General features: G+C 46.2%; 1 protein-coding gene across 2 annotated transcripts in view; it reads left to right on the forward strand.

Annotated features, from left to right (window-relative positions):
* Nucleotides 1–12,498, forward strand: part of TMOD1 (tropomodulin 1) — a 27,131-nt gene extending 14,633 nt beyond the window's left edge. The window contains exons 4-10 of one of the 2 annotated variants that reach the window (XM_005425000.2): nucleotides 1,433–1,552; nucleotides 4,419–4,508; nucleotides 4,943–5,073; nucleotides 6,656–6,763; nucleotides 8,248–8,391; nucleotides 8,844–8,988; nucleotides 10,884–12,498. In XM_005425000.2, coding sequence (XP_005425057.1) covers nucleotides 1,433–1,552; nucleotides 4,419–4,508; nucleotides 4,943–5,073; nucleotides 6,656–6,763; nucleotides 8,248–8,391; nucleotides 8,844–8,988; nucleotides 10,884–10,948 — 803 coding nt within the window. In that variant the 3' untranslated portion in view covers nucleotides 10,949–12,498. Of the gene's footprint in view, nucleotides 1–1,432; nucleotides 1,553–4,418; nucleotides 4,509–4,942; nucleotides 5,074–6,655; nucleotides 6,764–8,247; nucleotides 8,392–8,843; nucleotides 8,989–10,058; nucleotides 10,306–10,883 lie in introns of those variants that run through there. The other variant, XM_031060297.1, reaches the window with a different exon arrangement.
* Nucleotides 12,499–13,065: the final 567 nt, after the last annotated feature.

Below are 13,065 nucleotides of genomic sequence, written 5' to 3' on the forward strand. Positions count from 1 at the left end.
TCCTGCTCTCTCTGTCAGAGCAGCAGTGTGCAGGCAGAGGATAGGAGTAAAAGGCTCTTTATGGCAGCCTCCATTTTGTCCCAGAGGACCCTGAGGTGCAGTTGCTTCTTCCTTGAGGCTAAATTTAGCCCCTTTCTGCATATCCCTGAGCAGCTGGATTGTTTTTCCCTTTTGGTGCCACTGACTCTGGTTTCAGAGAGGTGACAAAAATAGTCCTGGCTGGCATGCTAGGCCAGGCCTTTTGCAGTCGCTATCTCTGCAGTGATCCAGGACTATTTTAGGGGAGGAGACTGCTCCAAAATCTTCCCAGAGCCCTCCTACCCCTGTCCCAGCAATGCTGGATTTTCCCAGCAGACTGCTCCCTGCTGTGGAGTCTTAAAACATCACAAGCCTCTCTCTTTTCTTTTGGGCTGTCACAGGTGGTTGCCATGTTGAGAAATCCCAGACCTGACCCATTCTGCCTCCAAGAAGGATCTGCTGCCCATTGCAGCATGAGCAGTAAGGAGCTGGGAGCAGCTGTGCAGGGCCATCATCAGCCCTGTCTGCTGCCCCATTCCTCCTGGGATGCAGCCAGCCCCAGCAGAGAAGGCATTGTGGCTTGTCCAGAGGTGGCCCCAAGCAGTGGGATGGGGGCTGGCAGGGAGCCCACTGTGTTCAAAGCTCCAGCCTCCTGTCCATGGGGGCACCCCCCTTAGGGAAAGGCCCTGAGCAAGCAGCTAAGATGACAAGTTTGCATTACCAGGTGGACCTGTGGATTTGCACCTTTGAGTTGCAGGGAATAGGTCTGCTTTTTGGCCTCCTGCTGCCCAGAGAGATAAAGCACAGGGGTCTCCATCTGGCATGCTCTTTGCAATAGGGTTGAGCTAGAACAGCTGCCCTAAGCCTGCTCCTCCTTGCATCCCATATGTTCACTGAACTGCTGTCTCTACTTGCTCCCAGAGCTTTCCACCACCTCCTTTCCACCCTCTTTTGACTAATGTGCCATCTGCCTTGCCAACATGCACAACAGCAAGAGGGGTCTCGGTGGCAGGACTGATCCTGCACAGTGCTGGGACAGGCCACTCTTGTGTGCTGGCAGACCTTCACCCCTTTTGTGCAGCCTTCAAAGAGGTGAGGGTCAGGCTGTGCATGCCTTTCCGAGTGCTGAGCTATGAACAGCCATGATCCTGCTCCAGCGTTCTGCTGGGTTTCCATGGATGCCGTGCTGCTGGAAGGGCTGAGCTCTGCAGCTGCCGTGCCTCCCCCTTCGCATGGCAGCAGGACTCAGACCAAGCTGACGGAAAGGGATTCATTTTCTCTTCTGATTTTTCTCTTGTGCCCCCTCTGTCCTTTCTACTTTTTAAATCTCACAGCATGGAAATGCATCTGCAAGCGTAGCTGTGAACTGGGTGCTGTAGCTTACACCGAGAGTGACCTCATTTTGCACTTATAGGAAAAGCTTGGATTCCCAAGCAGAAGCCGATGGATCCTGTTTTGGAAAGTGTGACTCTGGAGCCGGAACTGGAGGAAGCCCTTGCTAATGCCTCTGATGCAGAACTCTGTGACATTGCTGGTAAAATAATTTCTCAGTAATCGGGGATGAACGTTGTTCAACTTCTAGGGGTTATTTTATTCTTTTGTGGGAAATGAGCTATTGCACTTTTTGCTGTTTCTCTGAACGCTGTTGGTTCTGACAGAATTTATTTATTTGTTAAAAAAAATTACTCTAAGCCTGTGTGATTTAATCAAGACTGGGGACCAAAGATGAGGAGGAAGAAGAAGAGTTTATGTATGGAACAATGTGTGGTTTGATTTCTTCCTTTGTCTCTACCACTGACTGTTGCTAATTCCAGCCTGTACATTCAAGAGCAAAACTTTCTTCAAACCAAATCTTAGGAAACAGTCAAGCAGACCCAGGATATTTCTTGTGCAACCTGGTAAAGGATCTGCCAGGTTATAGAAGCCTTTCAGTGGACACTCAGGCCTGGTCTTTTTTAAGGAGCTTTTTCAACACATTTTAAGCGGTGGGTTTGCTGTAATTTGTGTGGTCAGACAGTCAGATAGCAATACTGGGATGTTGCTGAAGGCCATAGTGTGGACTTAGCTCTGTGCTTGGGATAGGGCATGCCTTGGCCAAAGGAACACATGGACACCCCATGATGCCTTATGAAGCTCACATGTGCTCTGCTGGTCCAGCAATCAGTGAATATTTCAGTGATACTGGCTTCTTCTTCCAGTTTTGTCTCTTCAGGTTTCCATAGTCCCTAGCAGTATCCTTCTCGCTGGAAGACTGTAAGACTTACAAAGTCTGTAGGATAACTGCACCAACTTGACATCTTCGGCATAATAATACCATCTTCTGGCTTAGAAATGTGTTTCTGCATTAAGGCTCCCAAACATATGTACCCTGGCCAAGCATTGCATCTCTGGATTTAACTTTTTTTGCTGTTGATCCTTGACTTCTGTAAAGCTCTGTCTTATAAAATCTGCCTTTCTAAGCTACAGATCTGTGTAGCAATTATTGTCTCATGAAAAAGCTCTTCAGGGCAGCTTGTTCTACCGTTGCTGGGAGCATACACTTAAGTGGGAGCAGGAGTACTGATGTGATACAAACTGTTCTGGAATCTCAATATTGACAGCAACAGCCTTGCTCCTGCCTGCTTAGCAGGATCCATTTAGCAGGAGCTCATTTTGCTCCTGCCTGTTTAGCAGGGATCATTGTGAGCTGTGGTGTGTTGGATCCCTTCCTTGGCAAGGCCAGGAGGGTGGCTCCCAGCAGCCCTGGAAGGGCTCCCATTCCTTTGATCAGGTGAGGGAGACAGAAATAGGGTGCCTTCGTTCTGCCTGGGCTCCTGCGGAGAATACACCATAAGCACCAGACTTAGAAAAAGTGGGTCCCTCTTGTCTAACACAAACTTGAGCCCCCAAAATGCATGGTCGTGACAGCAGATGCTTACCTCTCTCTGCAGTGCAGATACTCACACTCTTGGCTGCTGGAGAGATTTCATTGTCCAAACAAGCCAAAGTGATTTGGGGACTATCTGAATTACCAAAATGCTGAGCCTGCAAATTACTTTCCCAACCCGTGTTGCACTCCTGAAAATTCTACCTGCGAGCAAATGACAGAGAAAAGAGCAAGCTAAAATACAATCACACTTGAAGTGCCCAGCCTCACTCAGACTTTCATATGGAGACTGCTTGGCTCTGTGAGATCCAGTTGGGAATGTGCTGTGACCATGGGGAAGTTCACTGAGACACTTTGCTTCTGGCTGTCCAGCCTGTGCAACCCAGAGTCACGATGAGCTGTCACCATAACAGATCCTATTCTTGTGCTAGGCTTCAAGGATACCTTTCTCCTGCAAATTCCAGCCCTTCTGGGCCAAAGCAACAGAACATGGTGACAGACTGGTGCCAACCAAGTCTAAAAAGTGCCTTTGTGGTGGCATGCTTGGATTTTAGGAAGAAATTTACTGTTTTCACAACTTTGTCTATCCAGAGATCAAGACTTGTTTAGATATGTCTGTTTCAACAAATACTCATGCGTCTGCATTTTTCTTTAAAAAGTCATATAGCTATTAAAAAAAAAAGTTGTTGATTCAAAAATCAGTTTATTTTCAAACGTGATCTTTCTGTGCGTAGCAGGGTTACTTTTAGAAACAAACTCTAGCCGAAAGTTCCTAAGCCACTGATTTCTTATATGTCATTTGCAGGAAGTTCACCAGAGCCCCCAGACATTGTTGAATTTGTATTTGCATATTGACTTTGCAGTCTTGAGTCAGAGAGACACAAATTGGCTGAGTTTGGCTTTTGGGCTCTTACAGCATTTGAATGGTGTTCGTAGCACCACTCTCTACATTTTGACTAAGACAGCAGAGCTTTCGCTTCTCACAATGTCACCTTCCAAAGGTACCAAGTGCAGCACTCCAGCCAGCTGTTGAGTGAAAGCACAATGTGCATTGTTTGCTGCAGGTAACAGTCACCTCCTTGCCGCCTTGGGGTCGGTTTGGCTCCATGTGGGCAAAGCTCTTCCCCAAAACTGGGCTGAGGAATTACGCGGCATGTGCCCAGTGAGCAAGGGTGATGAGGATGTGCAGGCTCCTGCTGGACTGGGCGGCTTGTACTAAAGCTTACCAATGACATTTTTTTTGTTTTTACTGCCTTCTCCCCATTATTTTTGTGTGATGCTGAGTCAGGTAGGTTACTGGGAAGCTTTGAATGTTTGTTTGTTGTCCACAAGATGATGTTCCTCTTCTCCTATGGCCCAGGCTATACTGGAATAAACAAGCAAGCGCATTGGAGCGCTGTAGTATATTTATGTCAGCTGGGGGGTTTTGTCCTCCCTTTATATGTTTTTCTATGCTTGCACAGGGAAAGGTAGTGTGCTGTGTCTTTTCCTGGCTCTGGAGCCTACAATAAATCCTGTTCTCCTGTTTCTGTAGCCATCCTTGGCATGCACACCTTGATGAGTAACCAGCAGTACTATGAGGCACTGGGGAGCAGCACCATTGTGAACAAAGAAGGCCTCAACAGTAAGTGATTTATGTTAGCAAGCTGCAGTATTGGGCTTTGAAGCTGCTAATGGAGGCAGTGATGATTATTTTTAGGCTGTGCATGTCAGAGCAGCCTGTGATTGCTGGAGCCATCTCTGGTGCATCCTTGCCCTGTGCCAGCCAGTGGGGTCTCTGCCACCTCCTTGGCGCCCTGCGGGAGCCAGCACAGCCCAAGGGACAGCCCCGGGCAGGCAGTGTGCCTTCCGTCACTCAGGTTTGGACCTGAACAGCACACATCAGCAGGCACTGGCTGTCCTGTGCTGCAGGGCCCCAGTGGAGTGGCTTCTCATCTCATGGCTGCTTGTCAGGTCATGCTTCCATCGCTCCACTTCTGGAAGAGGAGGAAAACACTCAAAGAAAAGATAGTGCTACTCAGGCTGCTTTCATTTTCACATCTTGCTTTTCACTCGCAGGTGTGATTAAGCCCACACAGTACAAACCAGTTCCTGATGAGGAGCCAAACTCAACAGATGTGGAGGAAACTCTGAAACGAATACAAAGCAATGATCCTGACCTGGAGGAAGTCAACCTTAACAATATTATGGTATTTGCTCCTTTCTAGCATCCTCTCTTAGTAACAAGACTCTGATGCACAGAAGGCAGACACTGGGTCTGTTTTGCTGCACAGGGCAGCATCATAACACTGAATGTAGCCAGACAAGAAACACCAGGACTTCCCATCTCCATTGTGGGCAGCAGAATGGATTGTTACCTGCTGTGGGACAAAGGCCTGGGGTTGGTAGGAGGAGGATACCTCTAAGTGCCTGGAAAAATGGAGCTGTGTTGAGGGTGGTCTGAGGAGACCCAAAACTGGCTGTCTGGTTAAAGCCATTTTAGGTTGCTTTAATTACTTAGGCATGTTTGGGGGAGGGAATGTTGATGTATATTATAAGATGGTGGGAGGAAAAAGGTTTCACAATCCAGATACTTGCCATAAAAATATTAAGAAGTCACCCTTCTCGCAGGTGACTCTGTCTATCACCCAACCATCCCTTCTGTGGACTCTTTTACTTCTTGTAGAAAGAAAGTCAAGACCTAGCACCACTTCTTATGTTGCCTTTGGGACACATACATACACTAAAAAATACAGTTTCTGTTTTATGGGGTCTGTTAAATGATGACATAGCTAAACAGCAAGAACGTGGTTAACTGCACGTGCACATAAAACACATTTTTGGTGTGCTACCCACACCTTTCTAAAACAGAAATATTTTTACTTTTTAAAAAATTTTTACTGTTTGATTCAGGCTAGTGACCCCATCCCTTGAGGACACAAGGCTGAGAATCAGGCAGGCAGGCACCAGCTTTGTGTGTTGAACTCATTACTTTGGGATGGGGTTTGGAGAACTGGGGAGTGACAGTGGAGATTCTGTGCTGCTGGGTGCTGTGTTATGGCTCTGCAGATGACTTTGAGTATAGATGATTCCACATGGTGGGATCCAAATGGTGTGGCAAGAAGTCCAGGGTGAGGATGCCACTTACAATTTTAGGTGAAAATTTGAACATCTGAAAACGGTATCTGAAGTTCTTAATAAGTGAAAAATACTGATTTTGAAGGAACTCAGAAAAAGCAGCATGGATTTTTTTTCTGGGCTGAGACATAGCATGGCAAATGTTAGCCTGTAAGGTGTTGTTTAAAGCAGTCAGAGGCGTCTGTGATTTGTGTTACGAGGCGATAATTTCAGGCCTTTCTGGATCGGTTCCTGTAGGTGGAAATTTTCTGAATGTGACAGGAATGTTTCTCAGTGCTGCCATTCCTACCAGAGTGCACAGGAGCAATGCTGTGTAGGCTCAGGGATCCTGGTTACCAGCATCCCCACAATGCCCATGTTCCTAGGTAGCTGAGTTTCTGGGCAACTAAAGAGCAGAGATGCGGCTTCAAATCAAGGCAGTGAGCTTTCAGCAGAGCACAAAATAGGATGAAGACATTGCCATGCTCCTTAGAACAAGCTGGTTATAGCACAAGTGAAAACTTGTGAAAACATTTTTCAACCCCTTCCCGAATTACTTCAGTGCATTTGGTGATTTGACCTTGATGAGAAGTTAAAAGTATCTTTTACATGTATTGCATATTCATTGCATACAGATGATGGCCTAACACATGATTTCCACATTTCTTGTCACAGAATATTCCCATACCAACTCTAAAAGCTTTTGCAGAAGCACTGAAAAACAACACGTATGTGAAGAAGTTCAGCATAGTTGGGACCCGGAGCAATGATCCTGTTGCTTTTGTAAGTACTGTGAGACCATTGTCCAGTGTTGTGACAGGAACTGTTCCCAGGCAAGGTATTTTCAGCCTTATTGACTGACCGCTTCTGCACCTTTTGTTGTGTTTGGCACAACATTCCACACCTCTGGCTGTTTGCTGGTGCTTCAGTTTCAGGAGCACTAGTGGAAGCCAGCAATAGACAGGCTTTGGTTCCTTCACTTCATTTTCCATCTGTGGAGGTTTCAGGGTGCAGTCCTTTAACCCATGCAGTCCTGTATTGTCCTCTAAAATCTCCTGGAAAACGAGCGTGAGACAACAACTGATGTCCTAGTGGCATCTTCTAAAAGCAGTTTGTCTCTGGACATTTGTTTCTGTTGGTACAAAGGTGTGCACACCTGTTGCTCCCCTCACACACGTCTGTTCCAGATGTCTCCCATGTGTTCTTTGTGCAGACGTGTGCAGAAGCACAAGCAGGACTGCATCTCCTAATGTGTGGCCTCTGTAGGTGATAATGGGTCTTTCTGGCTGCTGTGAGTGATCTTAAATGTCACTGGGGACACAGAGAGGAGCCAGTCATTCTGCCTGGCCTTCATGCTACCTTCCAGGCTGTATCTTTGCATCCTTCTTCAGCAGCACTGCAGTCAGTTTTTGCTCTCAGTCACCCAGGTTACTCCTGCCTACCTCCACACACACACACACACGTGCACTCCAGTTTCCTGCTAGAAAAAGAAATTCTCTGGAGGGCAATACTGCTCTTAAATTACTTCAGGCACTCTGGACTGGGGAGACTGCCTGTGCAGGCAGGACAGGTGCTGTGTCAGAGCTGTGCTGGGGGAGCTGTGGGGCTAAGTGCTGTGGGTGCAGGTTAGCCCTGCCATGTGGGCATCACCTTCTGGTCCTTTAGCTTCATGTAGGTGAATCCTCCCTTGCAGTTTATTTGAAGTGACATGATCTGATCAGGTCTGGGGTGTTATGAGCATTCCAGCCACTTCTGGTCTTACCCACTAAGGAGGCAAAAATTATTAATATGGTTGTGATGCTGCTTGGGAGGACACCTTGGATGTGGAGATCCCTTGTTGTTCAAGACAGATGCTCCTCTCTCTGCGTGCTTTAATGGGAAGCATCTCAACCCTGTGCAGTGCAGGCAGGGCCAATGCTGGTCAGCATCCTTGTCATACCATGCTGGCTTTAGAGGAGGGACAGATGAAGCTGTCACAGGGCAGCTGTAGGTGTGGACTATCACCTTTTGGGGTAGCCCCAAGTGCTTGTCCATGGGAGGTTTTGCTGTGGCCTCCAGCAGGCTCATGTTCAAGCATCCCCCTGCAGCAGCAGGGAACCCCCTTCACTCCACAGAGAGCACTTCCACCTGGTGGCAGTGAAACTGCACAGCATGTGGGATGCTCCAGGAGTACTCTGGAGGTGAGGGGGGCTGAAGCCCTGCTGCCCTGTGGTGCTCTGCCCCTGCCTGTCTGACTGCCAGCTCCTCCTGCCCACCTCTGTCCACAGGCCCTGGCAGAAATGTTGAAGGTCAATAGCACACTGAAGAGTCTGAACGTGGAGTCAAACTTCATTTCTGGGTCTGGGATCCTGGCCATCGTCGAAGCGCTCGAGGGCAACACATCGCTTGTGGAGCTGCGCATTGACAACCAGGTGAAGCGAGCGGGGGTGGCAGCTCTGCTCAGGGGAGCGTGGCTGCCTGGGGCAGCAGAGTGTGCCCTGACACAGAGCCTGGGGCAAGCACAGCTCCCTGAGAAACCCACAGCTTGAAGCAGCTGAGCTGTGGGCAACTCAGAGACAGCTGACTGATTGAGAGACCAAAATCCTGGTTTCTACAGATGTTCAAGATTAGCGGCTGCTAATCTGTCCAAGAAATAAAGTCTCTGGGGAAAAGGACTTGTGGGAATGTCTGCTGGAGGAGCGGGAGCCTCTCAGTTGTAGCATGTGTAAAGGAACAGGCCAGCAGTTTGTTTTACCAGCTCCAAGTCAGAAATGGACACAGGTCCAGAGAAAGATCTGCAATCTCCACTCCTTCCCTCTAAGTGCTTGCTCTGAATTACCCTCTAGCCTGAACAGTTTGCTTTTCTGTTTTCTGTTTTCAAAAGAGTCAGCCCTTGGGCAACAAAGTAGAAATGGAAATTGCAAATATATTGGAAAAGAACACCTCCCTACTGAAGTTTGGGTACCATTTCACTCAGCAAGGTCCCCGGCTTCGCGCCTCCAATGCCATGATGAGTAACAACGACCTGGGTGAGTCAGGCTGGCCGAAAGCTGGGAAGCATGGGAGGGTCCTGTGGGCAATTCCTGGCGGGATTAGGGCAGAACTGCTCATGTTAAAGATGCATAACAATTAGAATGTGCCTCTTGAAGGGCCTGATGGTGCTTTGCCCCTCAAGGAGGAGGGCAGCCTTCACCAGCTGGTTTCTTTCTGCAGCTGCTGTCAGCCAGGCAGTGTTTTTTGCAGTTACAGCAGGTATTGTTGGGAAAGAGCAAGAGCTGCTGATGTGGTTCAGTAGAACTTGTGATACAGCATGTGGCACATGGGCTATGAGCTTCTAGCATTTGTGATTCCCGCCAACTGCTTGTCTTCCTCCAGCTTCATTCCCACTTTAACAAGGAGATGAAAAATAGTAGAGTTGAACTTTGACAGCAGTTAAAGTTTGGCCCATCCCCCTCAGCAAAACAAACTGGAACTGCTTCTCGGAACATGTGAGAAGCCACATTGCTTTGAGTTATCTGTGTACCCTCCATGAAGTGATTAGACGTGCTTGTGAAGCAAAATGTGGGCAAGTCTGCAAACTGCCATTTCAGCCAAAGCACGTGGCAGAGCCTTCCCATTGCTTGGCTACAGACTGCTGTAGAGCACTGGAAATCACGCCAGCAGTGCTGAATGCAGCTAACACACCCACTATGCTGTACACAGCAGCTGTCATATCAGGCAGATGATAAACCTGTTGTGTTTTAAAAACAAATGGAAAAAATCAATCTTGCTTCAGCCAGTACTCTGCTCCTAAGAAGCACAGCCAAGCTATGTGCCAGTTCTTCAAGGATCACACAAAATACTCAGTACCTGGTCACTTGAGCACTGCACTGGGAAAGGCTTGCTATTTTCTGTCCTTTGGAACAGAGCATGATTTTTAATGACTCTGCAGCACCTGGCATGCAAAATAATCAGCTCGAAGATTTACAATCTCGTATTTTGATTGTTCCTGCTGTTAAGAGGACGAATTCACAACTTGTTTTCCGTGTAAGACTTGTGTATTTTACCTCCTTGGACACTAAGATCTGCATTTTTTGTCTGATTTGGTTCTTGTTTGCAGCTCGTATTCATCAGTCTGATGGTCTCTGGCAGTAGCATCTCAGCTGTGCACCTGGACAATGTATAAGTAAAAAAACCCTTTATCTTCCTCCCTGTCAGCAATAGCTCTCTGCTTCTGCTCCACTCCAGTGTTCTTGCCTATCAAGTGATGCTGCCAGAACATGGTTTTGGTCTCATACCTTCTGTTCCCAATATGCTCTGTGTGAACCGACTGTGAAGGCTTTTATGTTCATCTTCATCAGCTAACTTCTGCATCCTCTTTATGTTCTGGGGTTTTTTCCCACACCTTTCTTGGAGAGTCATAAGCATAGGTGTCAAGAGGTATAAATCAACTTTTAAGACTAGATATGAGACTGTTCTGGCTATGTTAACCATAATCAAAGGACTGGAGCCCAATGGCTTAGGATAAGAAGAGATTTTAAAATATTTTTTTTTATTGAAAAGGCAGATTTTTAATTTGAAAAAACAGCAAAGGAAAAACTGTGACATCTGTTTCCTGCTTTCCATCAGTCAGATGATGAACTGGCTAAAGTCCAATTACAAAGACAAACTGTGGAATATAATTAACTACAAAATAAGGGAGGTAAGGCTGAAAGTAGCTGCTGGCCTTAAAAATGCATAGGAAGAAAAACCTCATCTTCCTTGATTTTACTGTGTAAGGCTGTGCCTGCTGGACAAGGCAGGAATTCAGAAGCTGGTGCTATCCTGTTTCTTTCCTGGCAGAAAGTACATCTTTCAGCTAGCTCCTTTCTACGGCTGTTAGGGCAAGCCTGCCATCCACATTATCCCGCTGCCATGACTGACTCCTCTTTCTCTTCTTTTTCAGTGAGGAAGAGAAGACTTGCAGAGGTGAATGGGCCTATTTTTCCCAAGTGCAGAACTGGAGTGTAGTTCCTGGCTATGGAGGTCATTCCCAGTGATCTGTGCTACACTGTGGAAATCTAAAGGCAATAAGTGCCTTGACAGAGTATTTGTGGTGCCTCTGTTCTGTTTTATGCACTAACAGTTGAAATGAAATAGTAGCTGTAGTTTTTATGAAGATTTTATCCAGTAGGACTGTGAATGTTTTCTGTAGAGTTGGAAACTATTCAAGCCAACTTGTCAATGTTATGCAACCTCAGTTTAGAGTACAATCCAGTGTTAAAGGGGATTAATTTTTCTATAAAATTCCTGCACGGTGTTTCATAGTTAGGATGTGGTATGCATGAATGAAAGATAAAATTGTTTCACACAAATTGTAGAAGTATTAAAAAAATACTTTATTTTATTTTATTTTTCAAAGTTGATCTCAAGTAACTACAGAGGAATAACTAGTTTAACAACCACTTCTAACATCTGGAGACATGGCTAATTTCAAAAATTGTGAGTTACAATTTTTTGCCAACATTTGCTGAATCATTTGAGATGCTGTGCCAAATGCATCCCAGTGTTTCTTACAAAAAAGCTGATCTCCACCCCCGATTAAATGGAATTTAAGGCCACCAAATATAAAACAGAGTCTCAAAAATCAAGTGGTTTAGATGGGTGAATATCCTTCAATCCCATGCACGTGTGAAGAAAACAGTCATTCTTAGAGGTGTGATGCAAACCCTAACCTCCAGAGATGGCCAAACTAATCGGCGAATGAGAACCTTCTCTTCTATTCCCCACTCCTTTCAGTTTCCTAGTGTTAAAAGTGTTTGTCCAGATACTCCCTGCAGACAGGTCACATTCTCTCCCTTTGCTGTTTTGTCTAGATGACCATGTTCATGAACTAAATTTTGTTCTGCTAGGAATTATTTCTCTTACTGCTGTCCCTTATGTCCACATAAATGCAAGAATAAATGTTGTGCCCTAAAAAAACTGTGAAGTGAAATACCCCAAATCTGAACTTACACTACATATGATCTCGCAGCTTTTTGTCAGCGTACACTCATCATTCAGCCTGGGAGGAATTCTCCAGGCTTGTGGATCTCCCAGACCTGCAGTAGACGGGACCCAGCACATCCAAAACTCCCACTGTAAACGTGGGTGGGATCCTGCTCAGTAAGAAGTCTCCATGGAAGAAGCATTGCTGTACTGAAACCTTAATCTTGGGCAGATGACACATCCTAGAAAATGCTCTCTCTTGCTACAAATCTGCCTTTAAGTGTCTGTTAGAGAATGAAGTTTTTCAGCCTTTTACATACGTTCTGGCAGAAGTCCCAGAGATTTCTCCAGAGCTTTTGCACAAACACCGCTGATGATTTAGCTCTGACCAGAGAAGCAGAGGAACACTGTTCAGCAATGTGGGAAACATACTTGTTGCTCTCCAAATCTTAATAAATGTGCCCGTGGTGTCATATAAAACACTTCACCATAGCTTGTTTCCTCCACTGTGCAAGTTCTGTATCAGAAAATGAATGTGGAATAAAAATACTTGAAAACACATTAAAATGAAAAAAACTGGCAGACTTAAAAAAGTACTTCCTTCTATGTGCACTGTGAAGACTTTGAAATGACCAACTGAATCATCAAATTAGAGCCACACACTTTGAGCACAGCCATCTATTGGATTTGCATGACACAGGCTCAGCTCTTCCCTTGGTTTCAGAAGGTAAATGAATCTTATCCTGGAAAGCCCTGGTGGTACTAAGAAGCACAGACATGCAAGGAGATTCATCTGCAGACCAGGGAGCACTACTACATGGATACTGCTACAGCCCTGAACAAAAAAAAAAGATAACTTTGTTCTGTGTTTCACTGTAGCAGCATCCACATTAACCTTGCAGCCCAAACGTCTATAAAGCTGTCAGGATCATCCCATGTTCCCTGGCTGATCCTCACAGATCTGTTTTGCTGCAGGATGCATCTGACAGCTGAGGGTGGTGCAGCAGAGACAGGCAGTGCTGAGGCATCAGGCTGTGTGGTGAAAAGCTGTAAGCTGTGCAGCAATGGAGCTACAAAATGGTGATACTTAGGAGCAAATGTATCCCTGTTTGCAAATCTGGCTCAGCAGCTCCCTGGGAAAAGGGAGGAAAAGCCATCTG

The sequence above is a fragment of the Geospiza fortis genome, unplaced genomic scaffold (genome assembly GCF_000277835.1).
Source record: "Geospiza fortis unplaced genomic scaffold, GeoFor_1.0 scaffold240, whole genome shotgun sequence".
NCBI lineage: Eukaryota > Metazoa > Chordata > Aves > Passeriformes > Thraupidae > Geospiza > Geospiza fortis.